At 37.9% G+C, this 22,132-nt stretch overlaps 1 protein-coding gene across 2 annotated transcripts in view; it reads right to left on the reverse strand.

The window, feature by feature from the left end:
* Positions 1–22,132, reverse strand: part of ADAMTSL1 (ADAMTS like 1) — a gene marked incomplete at both ends in the record, with an annotated part of 350,834 nt that overhangs the window by 241,135 nt on the left and 87,567 nt on the right. For both annotated transcript variants that reach the window (XM_084239275.1, XM_084239274.1), the window contains one exon: positions 21,645–21,881. In XM_084239275.1, coding sequence (XP_084095401.1) covers positions 21,645–21,881 — 237 coding nt within the window. The remainder of the gene's footprint in view (positions 1–21,644; positions 21,882–22,132) is intronic.

A 22,132-nucleotide genomic window follows, 5' to 3' on the forward strand; every position in this document is an offset into this window, starting at 1 on the left:
CACTCAGAGGCCTTGAGAGAAAAAGAAATGACTACATACATTTTTCCCATTCAGAAAGAATAAGAAAATACCACTAGCCACCTACTCACATACATCAGAATGAATTATTCTTCTCTATCATAGCCCTTGTTTAAAACCAGCTGAAACTATAAATTTCAAAGAATTCAACAGTCAACATATGTCTGTAATGTCTCATTAGAGAGTAAAATTAATTTCATATTTAAATAAATGTCTTAAAATTCAAGTTTCTATTACAGCATAACTTAGTTTTCTAAAAAAAAAATTAACTATTCTTACAGAGTGCTTATATAGTTGATGACCCCTGAACAACCTGGGGGTTTGAGACACTGGCCCCCTTCCTCTCACGCTGTCAAATATCTGTGCATAACTTCTGACTCACTGAAAACTCACTATAAGAGCCGACTATCGACAAGTAACAAAGTCAATTAACATATATTATTACAGTTAACAAGTAACAAAGTCAATTAACATATATTTTATGTTGTGTTATATATGGTATCTTACGATAAAGGGAAGAAAAATGTTATTAACAGTGGTAACATACATCTGAGAGGTGGAACCCTATACCTCTGAATCATATGCAATGCTGTCCAAATGTTCCTTCAATTTAAAAAAAAAAAGGAGAAAAAAGAAAATCATAAAGAATAATGTACTTAGTTTATTGAAACCATAAGTTTATGTCATCTGTTTACAAGAAAATCCACATTTCAGTGACCCGCACAGTTCAAACCCATGTTATTCAAGTTTCAACTGGATATGTGCCATCATTCAACCTCTCTAAAGGTACCCAAATTACCTGCTTCACTGCACTCACCATAAGGTGCTTCCTGGGGGGCCACGGCTGAGAACAGATTTCAAATTTTTATGATTCATGAAACAACCATAATTTGGCTATGCTGCATCTTGTAACATTTCTTCTGCATGTATTATGTATAAAGTATGTAATTTGAGATAATTGGTTTATATTTTAAAAATATACATTGGTCCTTATCAATACAGCTATACAGAAAAGTTCCTACATTCTATAAGATTGGATATATCAAATGCCATATTTGCTAGATTATTGAATTTAAAGTTTTCAAGCTTTGTCATTTCAAATGGATTCTTTGCATGGTTTTGACCTAGTCTTCATTTTATTTTTCAACATTAAAATTTGACTAATAAGATGAAATATTTTTGTAGGTACAGGCATAGCCCAAAGGTATCACTTTGGGATAGAAAACACAGGGTAGATGAAAACATCTGCTATGATCAGTATGAGGACTTTTGAGAAAATGGTGCTCCCCAGAATATCTGGACTTTGAGTTCTCTGATGACTTTCAATTTCAATTTTTAAATTCTTTCTAATGACTGTGTCAGGAGCAAAGACGCATGGATTTCCATAATATAGAAAACTTTGCTTGTTCCAGGGAGGTGTGGCCTTCCCAGCTGAATTTTGCACAGCCTCTTGTTTTGTGGCTAGTGAATAGCAGTTTTACCTGAGTGGGTAGGAAAGTAGGAAAGGAATACTGTCAGCAACAATTATTCTATAGATATGAAATTATATTGGTAATCTATACACTGTGGCAATGAATAATTCTCATTAATTCTGATGTCAAAAACAGACAACAAAAGTGAAGTAAAGGGCATCCCTGGAGGCACCAGGGTTAAAGACACTGCTATCAAGCTATCACCAGCCACTGTCACACGAGTTCAATCCCAGGCCAGCTGGCCAGGGAGCAATCCACGTGGTGCTGCAGACTTCTCCTGCTCCCCTGCTGCTCCCCTCAGCAGTGTATTTCAGCAGATCTGCCGGTTCTGCTCCTCACTCTCTCTGGTGAATCCTCTCACCCCCTTCACTTCTCACTTACACCCCAGGTCTTGTATGCATAAATAAATCTTTTAAAAAACAGTGAAGGGGAAACAAAGCACCTATTATGGGCCAGGTACTGTCAGGCATTTGCAGAATTCATAAGTCTGTGTACAAACTCTGTGCCGAAGACAAAACCAAAGAACATCCTATGACACCCACCTGGAAAGTTGCAAAATTGGGATTTGAACCTCTTTCTAACACTCTATTCCCATCACACTCAGTCACCTAATATACTAGAGGACTTTAACATAAATGTATGCATTAAAAAGAATAGGACTGCATCATATGCACACCTGCTAGCATGGGAGAGTATGCTGCTTTAAGAAAGAAATGGTTTTTGCAAGGACATTTGCACCACTCTGCTTCAAAGCCTAGTCCACTGCATATCAATAATGTCCACCAAGTTTGTTTTTTAGTATCCAGCTCAAAGCACATATGAGATTAGCTGCTTCCAAAGGGCAGTTTATTGGGAGACAAAAATTTCCATGAAGGACTCCAAGGCTTTTTCCAGTGGTATGAAGATAAGTCCCCTGCAAATTTATTTTCAACACGCGCCTGTAGCTTGCCTTCAGCACTAACTCCAGTATTACCTTAAATAGAGGGAAAAACATCTCTGGTAGCACTTGGCAAGATGAAGGAGGAGAGAGAGGGAAGGAGAGAGGAGCGAGAGAATGGAAACAAACTGAACTCAGCACAAATACAGCTCACATCTGGCCGGCCTAACCCGGCAGAGACCTTACAAGCTCTGCCAAAGGCCAGTAATTATGACCTCAGTGTGAACTTTTGATTTGTATAACACAGTGTCAAGCAGGAGACAACCCAGAATGACACCCTGTCAAATCTGCAGCATGCTGACTGGAAGGCAGCCTCTGCTTCCCCCACCTGCTCTGGGTCACAGGTACTGTCAGGCATTTGCAGAATTGCCTGAGAACCTATGAATTCTATGAGAACCTCATAGAATTCTAAAACACAGGAGGAATATTTTCAAGTTTGGGTTCCAAAAATGTTCCAGATTACAGTAGCAGAGGTGATGCTACCATAGGGAGAGTTACATGAGAAACTCACATCCACATATTCTCCTGTTTCCAGGTCTCAGGCAAACATCCATTTTGGTTCAAATTTCCTAAAGTGAGGGCAGAATTCATTGCTGAGTACAAATACCCTATTGCTTTAAAATTTGTATCATCCCAGGTTACATCACTGAATCAAGTACTATCTCATAGTTCCAAAAGTGATAACTTCTTTTGCAATGGGATAATTGGATCAGAACTTTGAGTTGTCACACCTCTCTCAACTATAAGGCTAGCTATTTGGTATAATTAGATACTAAAAAAAAAAAGACTCCATTTTGTAGGTTGTCATTTAAATTGCAGATGCCAATTCCTGCCTGGCAAATGTATATTTGTTATCATAAATCAATCCATCCCTACATTTCAGCTGCTGCTCTCCGAGACAGTCATTGGTATGCAAATAGACACAGTTCGACTTTTATTTCTTTTCTGACTACAGCATCTCACTACTTTCAGTGTTATTCTCTGAGCTTGGGAGCAACAAAGGGAGAAAGGGTACAGAAAAGAATACACTTAGAGGAATTCCATGCCCAAACATTTGCAAATTGCCTAGAGAAGCTGAAGAAGTCTCATTACCATGATCTCCATCATAATGAGCAAGTCCTTTACTCAACACTTTTTGTGGGACTAGCATTTTACTAGCTCCTAAAGGGAAAAAAAAACCTGAAAAGTCACAGCCCTGCTTTGGTGGGCTCTCCACGCTAGAAGGATGGAAGCAGAGCTGGTGGGAATGAAAATAGTATAGCTGCTGTGGAAAGCAGTATGGCCATTCCTCAAAAAGTTAAACATAGAATTATCATATGATCCAGCAATTCCACTTCAGGGTATATACCCCAAAGAATCAAAGACAAGAATATGAACAGAAATCTGTATACCTATGTACATTGCAGCAAAACCTACAATAGTGGAAAGGAAGAAACAACCCAAGAGCAGATAAACAAACAAAATGTGGTATATGCTGTCAAATTAAACAAGAAGGCCATTAGACCTAATATTTATTATCGTGGTGAATTACATAAGAAAACAAAATTCAATTTGAGAAGGCAGATGCCTCAAGGTCACAAAATCAACGCATTAAGAACAAGCACTCAGAACCAACCCACCTGGACTGAAATGATAGCCAATAAAATAATTTCCTTTCTTTGATGCCATACTTTATGGGACTTTCCCTGTCTTCTGTCAGCAAAGCCCCCCTAAACACTGCCCAATTTGAATCAATAAATTCTCAGGCTCTTAAAAATTTTAAGATGCCACAGGTTATCTTTTAATAAGCCACATAATAGAATATTATTCAGCAACAAAAGGGGATGAAATTATGCCATATGCAAGGTGTACAAATCAGTTGACCCCAAGATTCTCAGTACTTGTCTCCTCAGGACGCCCTACTCTTACTACAAGCAGAGTATTCTGAGCTAACAGCAATAACATTCCTTGAAGATAAAAAGCTTCTGTTCTTGCATAAGTCCTTCATCCTTCCCTTATCAAAGACAGGATTATCATGTCCTAATCTCTGCCCTTTTCCTAACCAGAGAAGTGACAAACGTTTCCCCTTTTATCACCTACAAGGAAGTGCTTTGGGGGTCTCATCTAGTGGTTGGCATATCAGTGAACATGTCCTCTCTCAGGATCTCATTTTTACTCTCAGAGTAAGGATGAAGTAACCCTTTCTGGTCTAGCATGTAAAATCCCACCCTACCTGAACACAGGATAAATAGTAGTCCTGAACTACTCCATTGCTCTTTAGAATTTATTACCATCTAATTTCGCTATATGGGCATTATTAAATTGTGGGTTTTTCTCCTTCTAATCTCTCTGAGGTTAATTGTTCATCTTTCCCACCTTAGAGGACTCCAGAGGGGTTGAGGGCTTCCCATTGCACCCTGAATTTAATCATTGCATAAGCTGTCCATGATACCCCATCTCTTGATGCTTTGGTGTCTTCTTCTGTACAATAGTACCAGTCACACCACCAAAACTGTTGCAAGGATTCATAGTAAGTATGTGAAGCTCTTAGAGTTTACTAATAGGAGCAGCTACTACTACTACTAATAATAATTACAACAAAATACAATTAAGGTAGTAGGAGAAATGGAAAATGAAAGAAAGCAGATGCCAATACATATTTTAAAAAATTGTTTTCTGGGGCCTCCATGGTGTTGGAGGGGTTAAAGTCTCAGTGCTATCAAGCTATCACCAGCTACTGGGGCATGAGTTTGATCCCCAGCCAGGGAGCTATCCACATGGCACAGCAGACCTCTCCTGTCTTACCAGCTGCTCCACTCAGCTGTATATTTCAGTATGTCTGCCTGTTCTGCTCCCCACTCTGCCTCTGGTGAATCTCTCATGCCCTCACACCTCTGGTCTACACCCCACTTCTTGTATGGATAAATAAATCTTAAAAGAATGAATTGTTCTCTGCTGTTCTTCAAAACTCAAAACCGGGACTCTCATTTTATACAAAAATTGTTATTCATTATTTAAGGGACTTAATTTTCTCAGAAGTTGCCCACTGATCAAAGACGAGGATGGAAAAGGGATAACTGAAAAAACAGGTACCAAAATGCAGGCAAAAGTCACCATTAGGAACATTTTCGTTGAGCCCTAGGCTGGCCTTCCTGTCTTGCCAGTTCTCGGTGTCCACCCAAAGTCTCTCCACGTGTCCTACATCCCTCTACAAGGAAGAAAGTTCTCCACAGAGGAAAGATAATACCATTCTATCTACAGGAACACACTCCTTTATCAATACAGACAACTGAGAATTGTCTGTATGGGAGAATAAATGGTTTTATGTACTAGTTTGGGGGTACAGATGGAGCTGGTTTCTCATCAGCCTGGGAAGGGTTGATGAAGGAGGTGAGATGTGAGCTGTGAATTAAAGAATGGCAGCAATATGTTGGAACAATAAAGGCATTCTGCCAAGTCCCCCCAAATCGGAAGCAGACTAGAAGCCTGGTCTGGGACTTGAATCCAGGTGGGCCCTGATTCCAGTGCTGGAACTAGACACATTCCTTCAGACTGCAAACCAGAAACTTCTTTCTTAACAGCCCCACAAAATCTTACTGGAATCCATTAAGACATTGTTTGAACCCTGGTGAACTTTTGGCTGAAGAAGAGAGGAGGCTCATGTTTGCAGCAGAAGGTTCATCTTGTCCTAGTACAAAAAGATTTTAGTATGAACCAACACAGAGGTTGTCCATGTCTTGTCTACCAGCATTAAATTCTGAGCATTTCCAGCCCATCAAGTTCACCCACCAAGGGATGCATCATGTTGCTCACTACTAGAGAAGAGAAGAGGACTCGATAGTCTCTTCTGGGCAGCAGGAATAGCAAAGTCATATCCATTTATTAAGACTTTTTTTATGCTTGAGCCTATATTGCAGTGCTCTGTTACAATGACTAATACCCATTAAGATGGCAAATGTTCATGCAACTTGCAAAACCATTACCTTAATCAATTATTTCCTATTATAAACAAAAATGGGCTATTTCTCAGGCTATATCTCTAAGCAACTACAATTCTGGACTTCTATATATTCTAAGAAGCTTCTGTCAATCTTACTGTATTCCACAGAACCTTAATAAAATCTGCTTTTATGTAGATAGAAGTTCTGATTTAGAAATCAATATACAAGAAATCCAAATATTGTAGACCAGGCACCACAACCACTGTCCTACAGCATCCCTAAGAAGTTGCTAGAGGCCACGGCTGTGTTAACTGTTCCATCACTTGGCCATGACTAATCAGTTAAACATTAGAGATGCCTTGAGGAGGCTAGATTCTCTTCCTTGGGAATTTGAAAACTGACTGGAAAGAGAAACAGAATATGTTTGAAGCTAAGTTACCTTTCTCTAGACCTGTGCAGTATGTTCCTGTGAGGTTCACATGTTATGGCAATGGCTTTGTGGGGGTGTCTGGCATGGTTTGGGCTCAGTATATGCAGGGGGTTATTTTATTCTCATTACCAGGATGATGAGTTTTACTTTTTCTCCTTCCCCTTAGAAATACCCAGCAAACAGGTATTGAGCTCAGGCAGAGAAGGTAACAAAGGGGGCTTGAATGTGTGACTGTCATCTCAAGACCAGAGCAACTATTCATCTCTAAGAAATGGTTGTTATGTTGGAGCACAGCTGAATGCTGTGAATGTGGGTTTTTTTTTAATGCTATGCTGTGAATCTTGATTTTTACTGGAAATAGTATTTTTAAATACTGGCAACTAATTCAAATTTTTATAAAACCACACTATGTGTACTGAAAAACAATTGTCCGAGGGATGAATGTATTTGGCTAGGGGATTGCTAGTTCCCAACCTCTGCTTTAGAGGCATGAAAATCATCTGGAGAGAAACCTAAATAACTATACTCTGAATCGGAGAGTAAAACCTGGATAATATTTGGGAAAATAGGATACTAAATCTATCATACATGGCCTTGATCAAGCCATTCTACCAAAACACTACTTGAGAGATCATGATTTAAATGATTATTAAAATATTTCTGGATTAAAAACAAAGCCTGTGCATGAAGAACATGGTCTTTTGACCCAGCAGGATCATACTCCTTTTTTACACACACACCCCTTCTGCACTTGCTGTCCCAGGGCTCACATGCATGGGATAGGAGGGGAATATGCTAAGTGAAATAAGTCAGAGGGAGAAAGACAAGACTGAACAATTTTACTCACCTGTGGACTATAGAGAAACAAAACAAAGAAACTGGCAAAGTATACTAAAGCAAAATTTAGAAACATGACTGCAGAGTTGAGGCTTCAGCAAGGGGAACATGAGGAGGAGGTCCAATGGTGTACGACAAAGGGATATGGGTGCTCTGGGGTGGTTGGGGTATGGTGATGTACATCTGAGGAGTTGTCAAACTATTCCACTGAATCCCATACACTGACGTAAACCAATGTTACCTCAATCATAGAAAAAAAGGAAAGAAAGAAAAGGCAGTGCCAGAGGAGCTACACCCACTTCGCAATGTTGAGTATGTTTTGCCTTAACTAGCCAAATTATATATTTTCCCCAAGGTAAGTACTGGCTTCTCCAACTGTCCCAATGTTTGTAGGTTACTTTGGGATTTGGGAATGCTCAAAATTTTTGCCATATAAATTAATGGTAAAAACATTCACAGGCCCCTGAAATAACTCACACAATCATACAAAATAAAAATGGTTTTCTTTCAGATAGCAGGGAATACTTATAAATCCTTGCTACTCTGATTCAAGAAACAAAAACTTTCATCCTTAGCTAGATCACATAAAAACACCAAGTGGAAACGACTACACCGACATTATAACCTGTTTCTCTCTGTTAACCAGTAGTAATAACGAAGCTTCTACATGTGAGACTGAGAGTCACCCAATGGGAAGAATTTATCCTCCACCGGGAGAACCTTAGGAGATAGGACAGTACTCAAGCAGAGTTGAGGACTTGGGAAAAACAAAATACTGGCTATCTTCTTTCATCTTAATGTCAATGTCATTCTGACCATTTATTTCCAAACTTCCCTAAGCCTCTCCTCATACCTTTTATTTAAAATATATATGCATATATATTTAGATATGTGCACTAAGATACCAAACTGCCACTCCAATGTATTTATAATCCGAAGGGTACGTGGGACCAGTCAGTCATCAGGCCACCGTGTGGCCGATAGAGCATGCGGGTGTCAGAAGTTCATACTTGGCATTTCTGCAGGAATGGAGGTGGTGTGCATTACGTTGTTTTAGAATGTTTATTGTTGGCCAGGTTTTCCACTTGTATTTTCTTTTATAGTACAACTATTTTTCAGTGAATGGAATGTTCTGTGATGATTTGGCCACAAGGCAGGGAAATTTAGCTCAGGGATTGAAATCCGCATAGTAATGGTGAAAGAGACTAATAGAATGAAAAAATAATCCAAATCAAAAGAAAATATTTTAAACTCTTACAGGTTCTTGAAAGCATACATAAGAAACGCATTTGCACTTAATCCAGATTAAAGAGCACTGAATGGGGAGCTATAAAGACCTGGGTTTGAGTCCTTGGCTCTGCTACTTAATTGCTAATTGCAGACACTGTGTGAATCTCATGCCTGCCCCTGGGCTCTTGTCTTCAGACACAGAAAGAGGAGGATCAGTTGGGAATCTCCAAGGCCCTTTCAAAACCATTGCTTTTGTAATTAGCTTTGCAAAGAGGTTCAAAATACCTCCTGAGCCCTCTGAATTTGTTTTGGCCTCCGTGCTCTATTAACTACGCAGATCATTTCTTGCCTTTCTCTCCTGAATTTCTCAGATTCTAAGTGCTCTCTTGGATCATGAGTAGTCAGCCCACAGCAAAAACACTCTGTTCCTTCTTGGTTGGAGCAAGTCATGGCAATTTAACCAAAGCAGCCATAGAAAGGATAGGTGAGGTTTATTACACTAATTTTAGGTGCTGGGGTGGATTTCCCAGATGCTGGCAAGAGGCCCTTCCTATGAATGTTCCAGGAGAGTCTTTGGCAACCAGGAATGTGCTAAAACTTGAGTGAAACTGTGTTCATGGCTGAAAACCTGGGAGGTTCCTGATTCTTTAAATTGTCTTTATGAAGAATTTTGATGAAGTACCTATGACATTTTAAAAATGATCCCTTTGCCTAACTTGATGTTTCCTTGGAAAGTTGCCAGTCAATATATAATTACTTTAATATTTGGGACTGATTTTTAAACTTGACATTTAAAAAATTTATAAGAAATGCTGTAAAGAAACCCAATTTCAAAAAGACTTTCTCCATTCTACTGTACTGTTTTGACCTCTTTTTCTAAAAACCTAGGGCAAAGTTTCAAATTTTTCAAATTTCTGATGTACTTAAAGCTTACATTTCAAGTTTCTGAGAAGGTTATTATTTTATTATGGCCAAAAGCCTGATAATTATATTAACTACGGATAGAACTGAACTCATGTCTGAAGATCATCGCACTTAGCTATGCAACATCCTGTAGAAGTAAACAATCTCTAGATCCATTTTCTACTTTATAGCTGGAAAAGAAACTATACCACACTGGATTCCTGATTGATATGAAGAGGCTTTGGAAACCATGCATTTTGTGAGTTTTATTCCAGAAAGGCTCTAATGCAAACAGGATTGTGGCTGATACTAAACACAGGGAGAAGGTTCTGTGTAGACCTGGGCCACCTCTTACACCAGAGTAAAGAAGGAGTGACCATTTCCAAATGCTTCTAACCTAGCATTATAAAACAAATCAATTAAATTCATATAAATGGAATCTATTTCACAACCTGAAGGAAGTGAGAACAAGGTCCAAATAAATGAATATATTAAAAAAATTATGATGATTAAAGAGGGTTCAGTTATCAAGAGACAAAAATAGTCAACAGAGAAATGTATTGATGCCATTAGTCATTCATGCAACAGTCTTCTATTGAGCAACTCAATATAAAAAGTCAAAAGATGAGTAAGACATGGTCTTTGCCAGGAAAGGTCTCAAGCAAGGGCTAGATAGTCATGAAAATTAATATACGACAAAGGACACAAGAGAGAGGTACAAGAGATGTGATGAATGTTACTTCCCCTTGGAAGTTGCAGTGAAGAGCCATTAAGTGCTGGGAAAAGGATGAGGCTGGAGAGGAGGGCCTTCTAACCTCCTAATAACTGCTTTGTAGTGGTCTTCCTACTTGCTCTTGCTCCTATTGCATACCGTACTAGCATGCATTCCTACAGATTAGCATAATGCCCTATCACCCATTCATTTAGCACATATTCATTAAATAACTGTTGTGTGCTAGTTTACAAACCAGTTTGAGTACCAAGAAATATTTAGGGTCAGGAATGACCCTAAATAACAAAGGGGATAGTAACCTACCAATGCTAAATTAGTCCATTAACTCTGTCAAAGAGTTTGGAAACTGGGGACTCCTTGGTGGCGCAAGTGGTTAAGACACAGAACTATGAAGCTATCCACACCAGTGAGGTGACCCACATGGCGCAGAGGACCTCTCTTGTCTTGCCCCTCTGCTCCTCTCAGCAGTGTATTTCAGTCAATCTGTCTGTTCTGTTCCCCACTCTGTCTCTGGTGAATCCTCTCACCCTTCCACACATCTGGCCTGTATCCCAGTTCTTGTATGCATAAATAAATCAACCTTAAAAAAAAAATTTGGAACCTTACAGCTAACAGTCTTTAGAAATAGTCCAAAGACTTAATGAATCTTTGTACATTTCAAAAACATCTTTCTTGAGATACAATTTCATACCATAAAAATTCACCCACTTACACAATTCAGTAGTTTTAGTATACTCATAGAATTGTATAACAATCACTAAAATCTCTTTAGATTTTTCACCTCCAAAGTGCATCCTCATTAGCAGTCATATCCCAGTCTCTGCCAGTCCCGAGCCCAACTACTACTATATTCCTTGACTCCATAAAATTGCCTCTACTGGACATTGCATATAAATTGAATAATACAATATGTGGCCTTTTGTGACTGACTTCTCTCACTTAACCAAATATTTTAGAGGTTTGTTCATGTGATAGTATATGTATCAGTATTTCATACCTTTTTATTGTGGAATAATATTCCACTGTGTGCATAGATTACCTTTTATTAATCCATTCATCAGCTGTGGATATTTGGGTTGTTTTTGCTTTTTGGCTATTGGGAATAATGCTGCTATGAAGATGTGAGTACAAGAGTTTGTTTTTTTGTTTTTGTCTTTTGTTTTGCATGGTGCCTATATGCTTTCATTTCTCTTGGGTATATATACAGGAATGGAACTGCTGATTGATGGTAAATCTATGTTCAATGTTTTGTGGCTCTGCCAGACAATTTTCCAAAGCAGCTGCACCATTCTGTACCACATCTTAAGACACACACAAACACACACAGAATAACTATTTGGCATACATTTTGATGCCATTCTAAGAGTCTTCTCAGAAATAATAAGATGATTCTCCAAAGTTAGAAACAGGAAATGGGCAAGGGAAGATAGGAATTTTCCCCCTTTATCTATGACTACTGCCGAAAGCTGAGGTTATGTGCTCCATAAAGCACGGGCTTGAGCCTTGGTAACTGCAACATACCCCAAGGAGTAGCCTTCTAACAGTAAGAATTAGATATTTATTGAATGAATGGATAGCTCCAAAAATTCACTTATGTAGGAAGGAAAATTTTTCTCAAAAAGAGGGCTGGCCTTTGCCATTGATTACTGGGAGGTTATCTCTAAGCTCCTCTACTTTTCTGATTGACAAGCAAGTCTTCATTCCTTTGGGGGATCTTGGGCCATGCTAGATAGTGTATATCAATAATGCCATTTATGGTAAGGGAATTGGGACAAATGGTATCAATTCTATCCTTGGTGAGGGGGTGGGGGGAAGGTCTAGAGATCAAGGTCAGCCAAGTAGATGGTCAACTTAAAGGTTATCTCACCTTTGGCTATTGAGGTAGCCTCAATACAAGCCCTAGATAGCAAGATATGGGCAAGTTTCCCTGATATTGACAATATTCCATGATATTGTCAAACACTGTTACTGGGCGAAGCAAGCATAGTTCATAGAACTCTATCTCAAAAGGGGAACTAGAAGATCTTCACTGTGCACACTGGGAGCCTGCTCTATATCCCTTTCCTTTGGTTGATTTAATCAATATTCCTTTGCCGTAATAAGCTGTAACTGTAGGTATAACAGCTATCTGTGAGCTGTGAGTCTTTGTGAATTATCCAATGTGAGGCGCTCTTGGACATCCCAAGCTTGTAGTTGGTGTCAGAAATGAGTTGGCCTTGAGGAATATCAAGCTTTGTAGTCACTAGCAATGCTGAAATATTCTTAAAGACCATTAGGCAAAATTTAGCACATTCATTATTTCTGCAAACAAGTGGACCAAACTATCACTCATGAAACAAAGAACCATGGGACAAGTCCAGACAGTCACTGGACCTTGGGAGTGCTTTACTTTTTTTTTTTTTTTTTTTTTTTTAATAAAGTTTCTTTTTCTTTTTTTTTTTTTTTAAGTTTTGTTTATTTATTTATTTATACAAGCACTGGGTACAGTCAGAAGCTCGGGAGGGTGAGAGAATTCACCAGAGCCAGAGCGGGGAGCAGAGCAGGCAGAAGGACCGAAGTACACTGCTGAGGGGAGCAGCGGGCGGCAGGAGAGGTCTGCGCGCCATGTGGGACCCTCCTCCGGTGGTCAGGAAGCAGCCGGGGATCGAACTGGCTCTGCAGAGGCTGCGGGCAGCTTCGCAACCCAGCGCTCAACCGCTGCGCCACCGGGGAGGCCCGGGAGTGCTTTACTTTAATAGAACATAGAATTGCTAGGCCATAATTTCCTATCTGAACTATACATATACATTAACAGTGAGGTGTGCTTACTCATACTAAACTTATTAAAAAATCTTTTTTAAAGAAAAGTGTATAATAAAAATAGCATTTGAATTAAAGCTTTGCCTTTTTCTAGCTATATGACCTATGAGCTTCAATCTCCTCATTTATAAAATGGAAATAATAAAGACACCTCAAAGAATCAGCACAAGAAGCATATGGTGTGTCTGGGGTAGCAGGAAGGAAACATTATGAGATGAATGAATCCTTATGGAATGTCACTTTTTATGTGTCTTAGTTAAACAGAATATCTCAAGAAACTTCAAAATACTATACACTAATTTGACTTCAGTTTTTCTGAAAAGAGAGAAACACTTTAATTGACCTGTTATCTAACTGGTACATGGTTACAGAAAAGAATAACCCATTTTTAGTCATAGTAAGTAGGTCAGAGGCTACACAAACTTGATGGAAATATACCTTTCAATTAAAAAGTTGGAGTTAAGAGGGAGGAAGAGGTGACATCTTCACCGAGTGAATATCCATGGAAGACAGTGCATAGATACACATCATCTTCTCATCGCTTACCACTGCCCCAAACCAACTCTGAAACTCCTAAATTCTACATTCCAATGAACAGCATCACCATATTTTGCTTTAACTAGAAACCCAGGCATCATATTCAACTCTCCAATTTTCTCCCTTATTATATTTAATGAACCTCCAAGTCCGTGGATTTTACCTTCTGATTTATTTTCACATCTCTCCTTTGAATTCCACTACTGATTTTTGCCCTCATTGCAGAGAGACTACTTTTTCTAAAGTACACATCTTACCATAGCTTTCAAATGCTGGGAGTATGTTAATGGTACTCTTGCCTTTAATATTACAAGCCCCCAACCTTCTTAATGTAACTTACATAGCTCATGACCTATGCCCTGACACCTCGCAAGTGCCCCTGTCTTCACTCTCCTTCTCCAACCGTAGACACTACTTAGGTCTTTTCAGCTTCTCCCTCTGATTATTCCTTGATGCCCTATCTCAGCTTAACATCTCTCTTGCTTACCACAGCCTAAATGTCTCTCACTGTGACTCCTACACAAGATTCAAAAATATGCTATACATCTATGATCTATGTGTGTATGTGTAAGTACATATGTTTGTACTATATGCAAGTAAACAGGGGTGTATGTTATTGTGTGTTGACTCATGTCCCCAAAAGACAGGTTGCTTTTCTAATCTCCTAGTGTCTGTGTTTGTGACCTTATTTGAAAATAGGGTCTTTGCAGATGTCATCTAGATGAGGCCATACTCAACAAGACTGGGTCCTAATTCAATTATTACCAGTGTCCTTATAAAGAGGAAACAGACACCAAAAGGAGAATGAAATGTAAAGGCACAGAGACACAAAGACAGGGAAGGTGGTCAGGTGAAGATGGAGGCAGAGATAGACAGCCACCACCAGGAGCCAGGAAGGACAAAGGAAAATTCTGCCCAGAATCTCTGAAGAAAAATAGTTCGACGGCATATTGATTTGGGCTTCTAGCTTCCAGAATTGTGAGAGAAACTTTCTGTTGTTTAAAGACACTCAATAAAGGAAGCCACCGTACAAGGAAATTTGAGCTTTCTCAACCTGGAAGACAAAATAGTGCGTTAAATGTTTCACAGAGAAAAGTAAAATCTGTATTTTAGAAAGGTACCCTGTTTACGGTGAGAACATATGTAGTATAGGGACTACAGGGTACTTTTTGGTATATGACGAGGGGAATGTTCCATGATGATAGCATACTTTGCTCTATTTGTTATATCTCCCTTCAAAAAGTAGATTCAAGGGTTGGAGAGGAGGGGCTGTAGTATTTTTTTTCCTGTCCATTCGTGTGTTTTCAGTATCTAGCACACTCCTATATCATAAACAAATATTCGCTAAATGAATTTTTTAAGTGAATTTTTCAAAATACCCCTACAAAGGTATCATCCTCCAGGCAAGAGATCTATTTAACTTTGTATCCTCGGTACCCAACATGTAGAAGATTGTTAACAGAACAAATAAATGATATTCAGAAACTAAGTAATTTGCCACAATTTAACTAATAGGTAGCTAGTCTGCATTTCATGCTTATAATGTAAAGGGGAGAAAAAGAAAGACTATGCATTAAATCCTTTAAGCAATTCCATGCTTTTATGTGAAATTACATTACACAATACAGAAGGAAAAATGACCAACTCCTTACTTCTGACGTCACTTTTAGAATTACTGGAAGATATTTGATACTAGTGACTTAGGTCACAGACAGCAATGGAGAAATAATCATTCCATTCAATTCATTTCAGAGTATTCACCACAGGAATTATTAAAAGTGGAAAGAACTTCTTTGTCAGAAATATGGTTCATCTTAACATTGCAGAGTATGAAGTCAAAACTGCATGATCCAATTTATTGCTTATTTCTTTATTGTATAATTCATTTAAAGACAATACTATATAAGGTAAGAGTTAAAAAGGAGTTCTTTTCCTTTACACAGTGCCTTATTTTCTCAAATAGTGAAAAGCAATATTATAAATATGCAGATTCATTATAAAAGAGCTGGTTCATAACTGTCTTTTGATATATGTATATTAGGTACCAACTGATGAATCTCATTAATTACAAAAATAAAACACATCTTTTCTGTATTTGACTTGAAAATAAATAACCTCAAAATTATTTTCAACAGCAGCAACTGTTCTATCAGTACATTTATGGTACTCTTTAAAAAATATATTTAAAACAGAAACTGGCTTTGTGCTTTACAACAAATATAAATGGGGTAATTTGGATAATGAAAATAAATGAATAACAGCAGTACTAATAGGGCTGATCCTATTTGTGATGGCTCATTAACTCTGTACAGGATGCAATTCACTGCTCTAGACCAGGACTTGATAATGGCACAACATGGAGCTATTAGAAAAGAAGGTTGGAACAGGGAATTATCAGAAGGCCTGTTCATTCACTGGGAATGTGTATCCCCTTTTGTATGTATAACCACATTAATCCAAGCACTAAAAAAGGTCATAGAGAGGAAAGAGTCAAAAGACAAGAAGGAATTTGGGTACTACAACTACAAGAAAATATTTACCATGTGCATAGTAAGTATTTAAATGCATGTGATTACTTAATGCTCCCAGCAAGCCTATCAGGTAGTTATAAAATTATCCTCATTAGGTAGATGAGGAAACTGAGGCTTCAGGTCCTCAAAGTCACACACCAATGAGTGGTGGAGCTTAGATTCCAACCCAGGCAGTGTGATTCCAGAGTTTTCCTCTTGGCTATTCATATTATGACAAATTGCCTCTCCAGTTCTGCCTTATCTCCAGCTTCAACTAATCTAGAATGATAAACTAAGAAAAATTTCAGTGTTTCTCAATCTGAGATGCAAGGTGTGAAGAGACACCAACACAATGACCCCACCCTGGGGACAATGATCAGATTCTAGGTGGGAGGGAAAGGGAAGAATACGGTCTGAAAATATATTTTCCCTAAGCCTATTGTTTTCACATATAAATGGCAGGGCCAATGCTGGACAAAATTTGGGCTCTTGGGAGAAATTGAAGAAATAAAGCAGGGGGGCATATAGTTAAAAAATGTTGATAAACATTAACATTCTTGACCACTAGTCTGACTTTAACTAGCTGTAAAATCCTGGGAAAATCACAAAACCCAGTGCAGCAATATTTCCTGGGGCAGGACTAGATGATCTCAAAGGCAGAGCTTTCCAATTGCTGGTCTGTGAAAAACTATCAGTGACAATTTCTGTATACTGAAGAAAAATAAAGGATAGTAACTTTCTCATGAGGCAAATTATATTCAATTTAAAGATTGCCCTCCTACCATTTCTTGTTAATATTTCAATTATGAAATGATGGTGATGAATATACATAGTAAAAGGGCTTGCTTTCTTTTTAACACCCTACTTAGCCAAACAAGTTGCTTACTGAGCTCATTCTAGAAACTTTTTTGAACTAATAGGGTTATGAATCTCGAACACAGGGACCCATTACTTCCAAGTATTTACAACTTGTTAAACCTTTTCATTTGAATTCTTTCTATTGGTGTCCTCGTCTATTAAACAATCTTATTTTCCACAGATTGAAAAAATGGAATTTAGGAAGGTGAATTAATTTAATCAAGATAACATAGATAATTAAAGAGACAGATTGTAATCTATGTCTTTGACTCTAAAACGTGTGTGCTTTTGAAACTAAGTGGTTCATAAATATGGTAAAGCAATAGAATCATAAAGAGTGTTCTCAACACAAGAACTACTAAATATGAATTTCAGGGGGATGGAATAAGAGTTCTTCTGTCTTGGAAGAGCTCTCTACGTGATTCTGGTATGCACCAAGTTTACCCACCTCTATGCCCCTGGCTTTAGCAGAAGAAACAGAAGCTTTGGAGACAGACAGAACTGGGTGTCCCAGACAAGTCACAGAATCCATTTGAGCCTCAGTTCTTTATCTAGAACTACTTTATCTTCTCTCTATATCTATTACCTGAGTCTAATGCTGCCTAATATGCAGATTTGTTAATATGTTAAAAAATTATGTAAAGTGCCTAGATATGATTGTCACAAAAATGGAAGATATTATTGTTTATATTATCACCACTACCACTACTATACTCGAATATAATGCCTAGTACAATGCTCTAATATTACTGAGTAAGAATATAGTATCAATTTATAGTGATGATTCTAGAATTTTCCTGATACAAATTCATAACAAATACAGATTTCATGACCTTGAAATAGTCACCAGATGTCAGTTTTCACCTCTATTAAATAACAGCATATGTGAATCACCAAGGTGTCTCTTGGCTCTAAGAATCTATTGCTTTATTTAAGCATTGAAAGGACTAAACAGTTTTGAGGAAGCGGTTTTCAGTTAAGTATTAAAAAGGCGTAACTGAAATACCTGATACTTGTGACAGCTCTATAGATTTGTCATTTTCTATCAACAAAGGACTATGTCCAAAGCTAAATACTTCTTTACAACACATATCTACCTAGCCCCAGAAATACAAAAAACTTAAAAAAAAAAAAAAAAAACCAGAGAGTTAAGAATCCCCAATAATTGGGAAATGAGATAGATACAGAAGAGAAGGGAAAGTAGGGCAGGGGAGATGACTTTTTTCAGGAAACTAGTTGTATCTATTTGTAAAAACTGCACTATTATGTTATACTTTTGACAGTTTTAAAAATTATGAAAATATGGATTTATTAAAGCCTCTTACCAAAGCCTGAAAACAACCCCAGTCTATAGATACAACCTATATAAATGCATTTCTTCCAACTAGAATACAATTTATATATTAAATCGTTCTTAATATATTATGTAAACTTTTTTCACTAAGTAGTGAGTGTTCCACCCTTTCTTTTTTTTTTTTTAAACTTTTTTTTTTTTAATAGAGGCATGTTTTTATTTATTTATTATATTTGTTTGTTTGTTTTGTTTATACATGCACTGGGTACAGTCAGAAGCGCGGGAGGGTGAGAGAATTCACCAGAGCCAGAGTGGGGAGCAGAGCAGGCAGAGGGACTGAAGTACACTGCTGAGGGGAGCAGCGGGCGGCAGGAGAGGTCTGCGCACCATGTGGGATCCTCCTCCGGTGGCCGGGGAGCAGCCGGGGATCGAACCGGCGCCGCAGAGGCCGCAGGCAGCTTCGCAACCCAGCGCTCAACCGCTGCGCCACCGGGGAGGCCCCTCCACCCTTTCTTTTGGTGACTAATTTCATTCTTGTTCTTCTGAAAAAATATCTACTACATTTTAAATATTCCATTTTTATTCCTCTATCTTCTTGCTATCTTCTATACTACTACACAAAATGCAGTGTTTTCAATATTTAAAATTCAGTGATTGAAGTAGGTTTTAATCATGAAACCACAAACTATTTGGTAACAGTAGCAAGGATCAAAATTATATCCCTTTCAAATTCATATTAAACTGTAGTATTTTACCCCCGAGCAAGATTGATTTACTGCTTTCTGCCATCTGCCCTAACTATAATCAAAATGAAAAATCCTTCCCGATTTTAAACTTAGTTTCCTTTCTGCTTCTCCTGCTGTTCCCTGATGCAGGCCTATGTTCAAGCTTTACCCTGGGTACTGTAAAGGTCTCCTTTTTAGATGGTCTCTTTACTTCCAGGGCCTTCCAATTTAAGTGTCCTTTAAATGCAGCCATCTTAATCTTTCTGAAGCAGTGCTAATTATGGATTTTTCTACTAAAATGCCATTTATTTACCATAGTCCCATCTGCCATTCAAGTTCCCATGATCTTCTCCCAAACTACCTCTCTCTTCTTACTGTGTACCTGTGGACGAGTCCCTTGCTTTCCAGCCAAATTAAACATCTGCTAGTGCTTTAATGCAATCTGAGCTTTTCATTCTCCTTTATCATTCTATACTTCTAACAATACAAATAAATGGAGAAACTAATGTTAATTGATCATAACTTCTATGAATGAGATGGGATTCTTTTTTTCTCTATTCTCCAATTTACATTTGCCCCCAACTTGAAAAAGTTGCACTCATAAGAATCTAAGGAGGCATATTGTACTCGCAACTCAAAGTCCTGTACTGTCACTCCATGTTTACTCAGTATTAAATTTACTCTTTCGCTGTTGAAATAGGATTCCCTTTCAGTTGCCAGCTATATGAGCCCAGCTGGTAGAGGAGAAGAACAACGTGCCACAGAAACCAAAGGAACCTAATTTGCTGACCTATTTTGTTTATTTTGGTTATTTCAGCGGTGTAATATAGTGCATACAACTTTGGGCTAGATATCTAGTAACCTGGAATTTGGACTCTTTTCTCCCATGACCAACCATACATACAGCATTCAGAAAATTGTACCCCTTTTCTGGCTCTCAGTTTTTTCATTTACAAAATGGAAATCTGTTTTGCTTTACTTAATGTGCATGCAGAAGAAATTACTGTTATTTTATTTGCCATTCCCTAAGACAGAGCACATTTTCTCTATTTGTTTTATAATTCTCTTATTCCCAAAGCTTTTGCATATTCTGTAATTCTATTGCAACACCACTGAGTATCTTCGAAAAAGAAGCAAGTGCCAAATGTCACAAATGATGTTCAAATATATTGCTTTTCAGGTTGTTGATGAGATACTCTCTTAGGCCTTTCATAGATTTAAAATTGTAGCATTTTATATTCAAATTTATATCTGACACTCACATATCTCTTGTATATAAAGAAACCTTCATATATATATACACACACACACATACATATACACACATATTTGTCATCTTCATTCTCCTATATGAGAAGCATTTGGACATGACAGTTTCCCTCCCTGTGAGTCTAGACCTTATAAAGGTTTAATATGTCTGTTTGCCTCTCATATACAAAAAACTTTGCAGGACATCTCATATCTCTTGCACCTATCTCTTACACACTTTACACTACAGTTATTCCATTTATATCTGGCATAGAAAATACATTTTTAATAAATGTATAAATTTGAAACAAAAAAATTACTGAAACATATTTTATGTTTATTCTTATACATGCTAGAGATTTTGGAGAATCAAAGTAACCAATAACTTGACAGAAGCAAAGATTCTTAAAATGTTTACTTCAAAATATAAGTATATACAGCCAAGTAGGGCACACAAGAAAGAAGATGTAAGAACTACTTGCTCTCAAAACTAGGCAGGTCATCATAATTCAAAAAGCAGACTTTAAGATCAAGATGGCAAGTACATGGCAAACATAGGAATTCTCCCTCACTTGACTAACTCCCAACCCAAAGCAGACATTAATGAATTGATACCAGAAATCAAACCATTTGCTAGCTCTGTGTAAAGATTAACCTGGCTGAAATCTGTCTGAGCCGACACTGCCATGCCTTTTTTACACTTTGGCTGAATTTTCAACAAAACTGTAATTACGATAAAGAAACAAGTTCTTCTATAGTTTCACTGGAGATTTTAGTCAATCTCACCTGAGTGATTTTAAAGCACTAACTCAATGAAACTCAAAGCCTCCAAACCGCCCCCCTCAACACACACACCCCACACACATTTTGGGGATAACTAGAGTAGAGAAAATTTCAGAGTCTAGAACAGTTTCGGCATCTAGGATTTCTTTCAGATTCTAGTGACACATTATTCAAGAATTTTTATTCTTCCATAATCAAGTGAGATAAAAAAAGTTCTATTCCAGTTTTTTTTAACACAAAACACTACATTGTCAACTTAACTAAAATTTAAGCCTCAATTTTCAAACTTGTCATTAATTATATACTCTAGAAAAGTAGCAGAATGTTTCCAATAGCAAGACTATGCAAAAGGTACTTATACAGAGATGCTAAAGCCATCCAGAAAAATAGAATTAGAAGTCAGCACTTACTTGGCATAAGCCACTGATGCACATATCCAAAGATTCTGTGTAGCAACGAGTCCCATCTAAGACCTTAGGTGCAAGCTCGACAACCAGGGCTGTTCCTTTGGCCTGGCACTTGAGAGAGCATGGGTTGTCGGGGTCGTTGGACACAGGAAGCCACTCATAAAACTGACCATGGTGCTTGACATCATTATGAGCTGAGCATTGTTGAGCTCGGAAATCACCTGCTTCTGGTGGACAGTCCTGCAAAAAAAAAAAAAAAAAAAGGGCACACAGGCTAAGGGGACAGTCCAAACAGAAAACAGGAGCACAAACTAGTCCCTCAAAGTCTTCAAAAGCAAAATAAATGTTCTGGTCATTACGGACGGACCATCCCATTTCCCATGAGAAGTCATACAATTACTTAGTTCGAACTGTAGAGCTAAAAAAAAGTAATCACCTTGAAATATAGTTTCTGATAGAAGCAAGAATTAACCGGCTCAAAATAGACACAC

This window comes from Talpa europaea (assembly GCF_964194135.1).
Source record: "Talpa europaea genome assembly, chromosome: 7".
Classification (NCBI taxonomy): domain Eukaryota; kingdom Metazoa; phylum Chordata; class Mammalia; order Eulipotyphla; family Talpidae; genus Talpa; species Talpa europaea.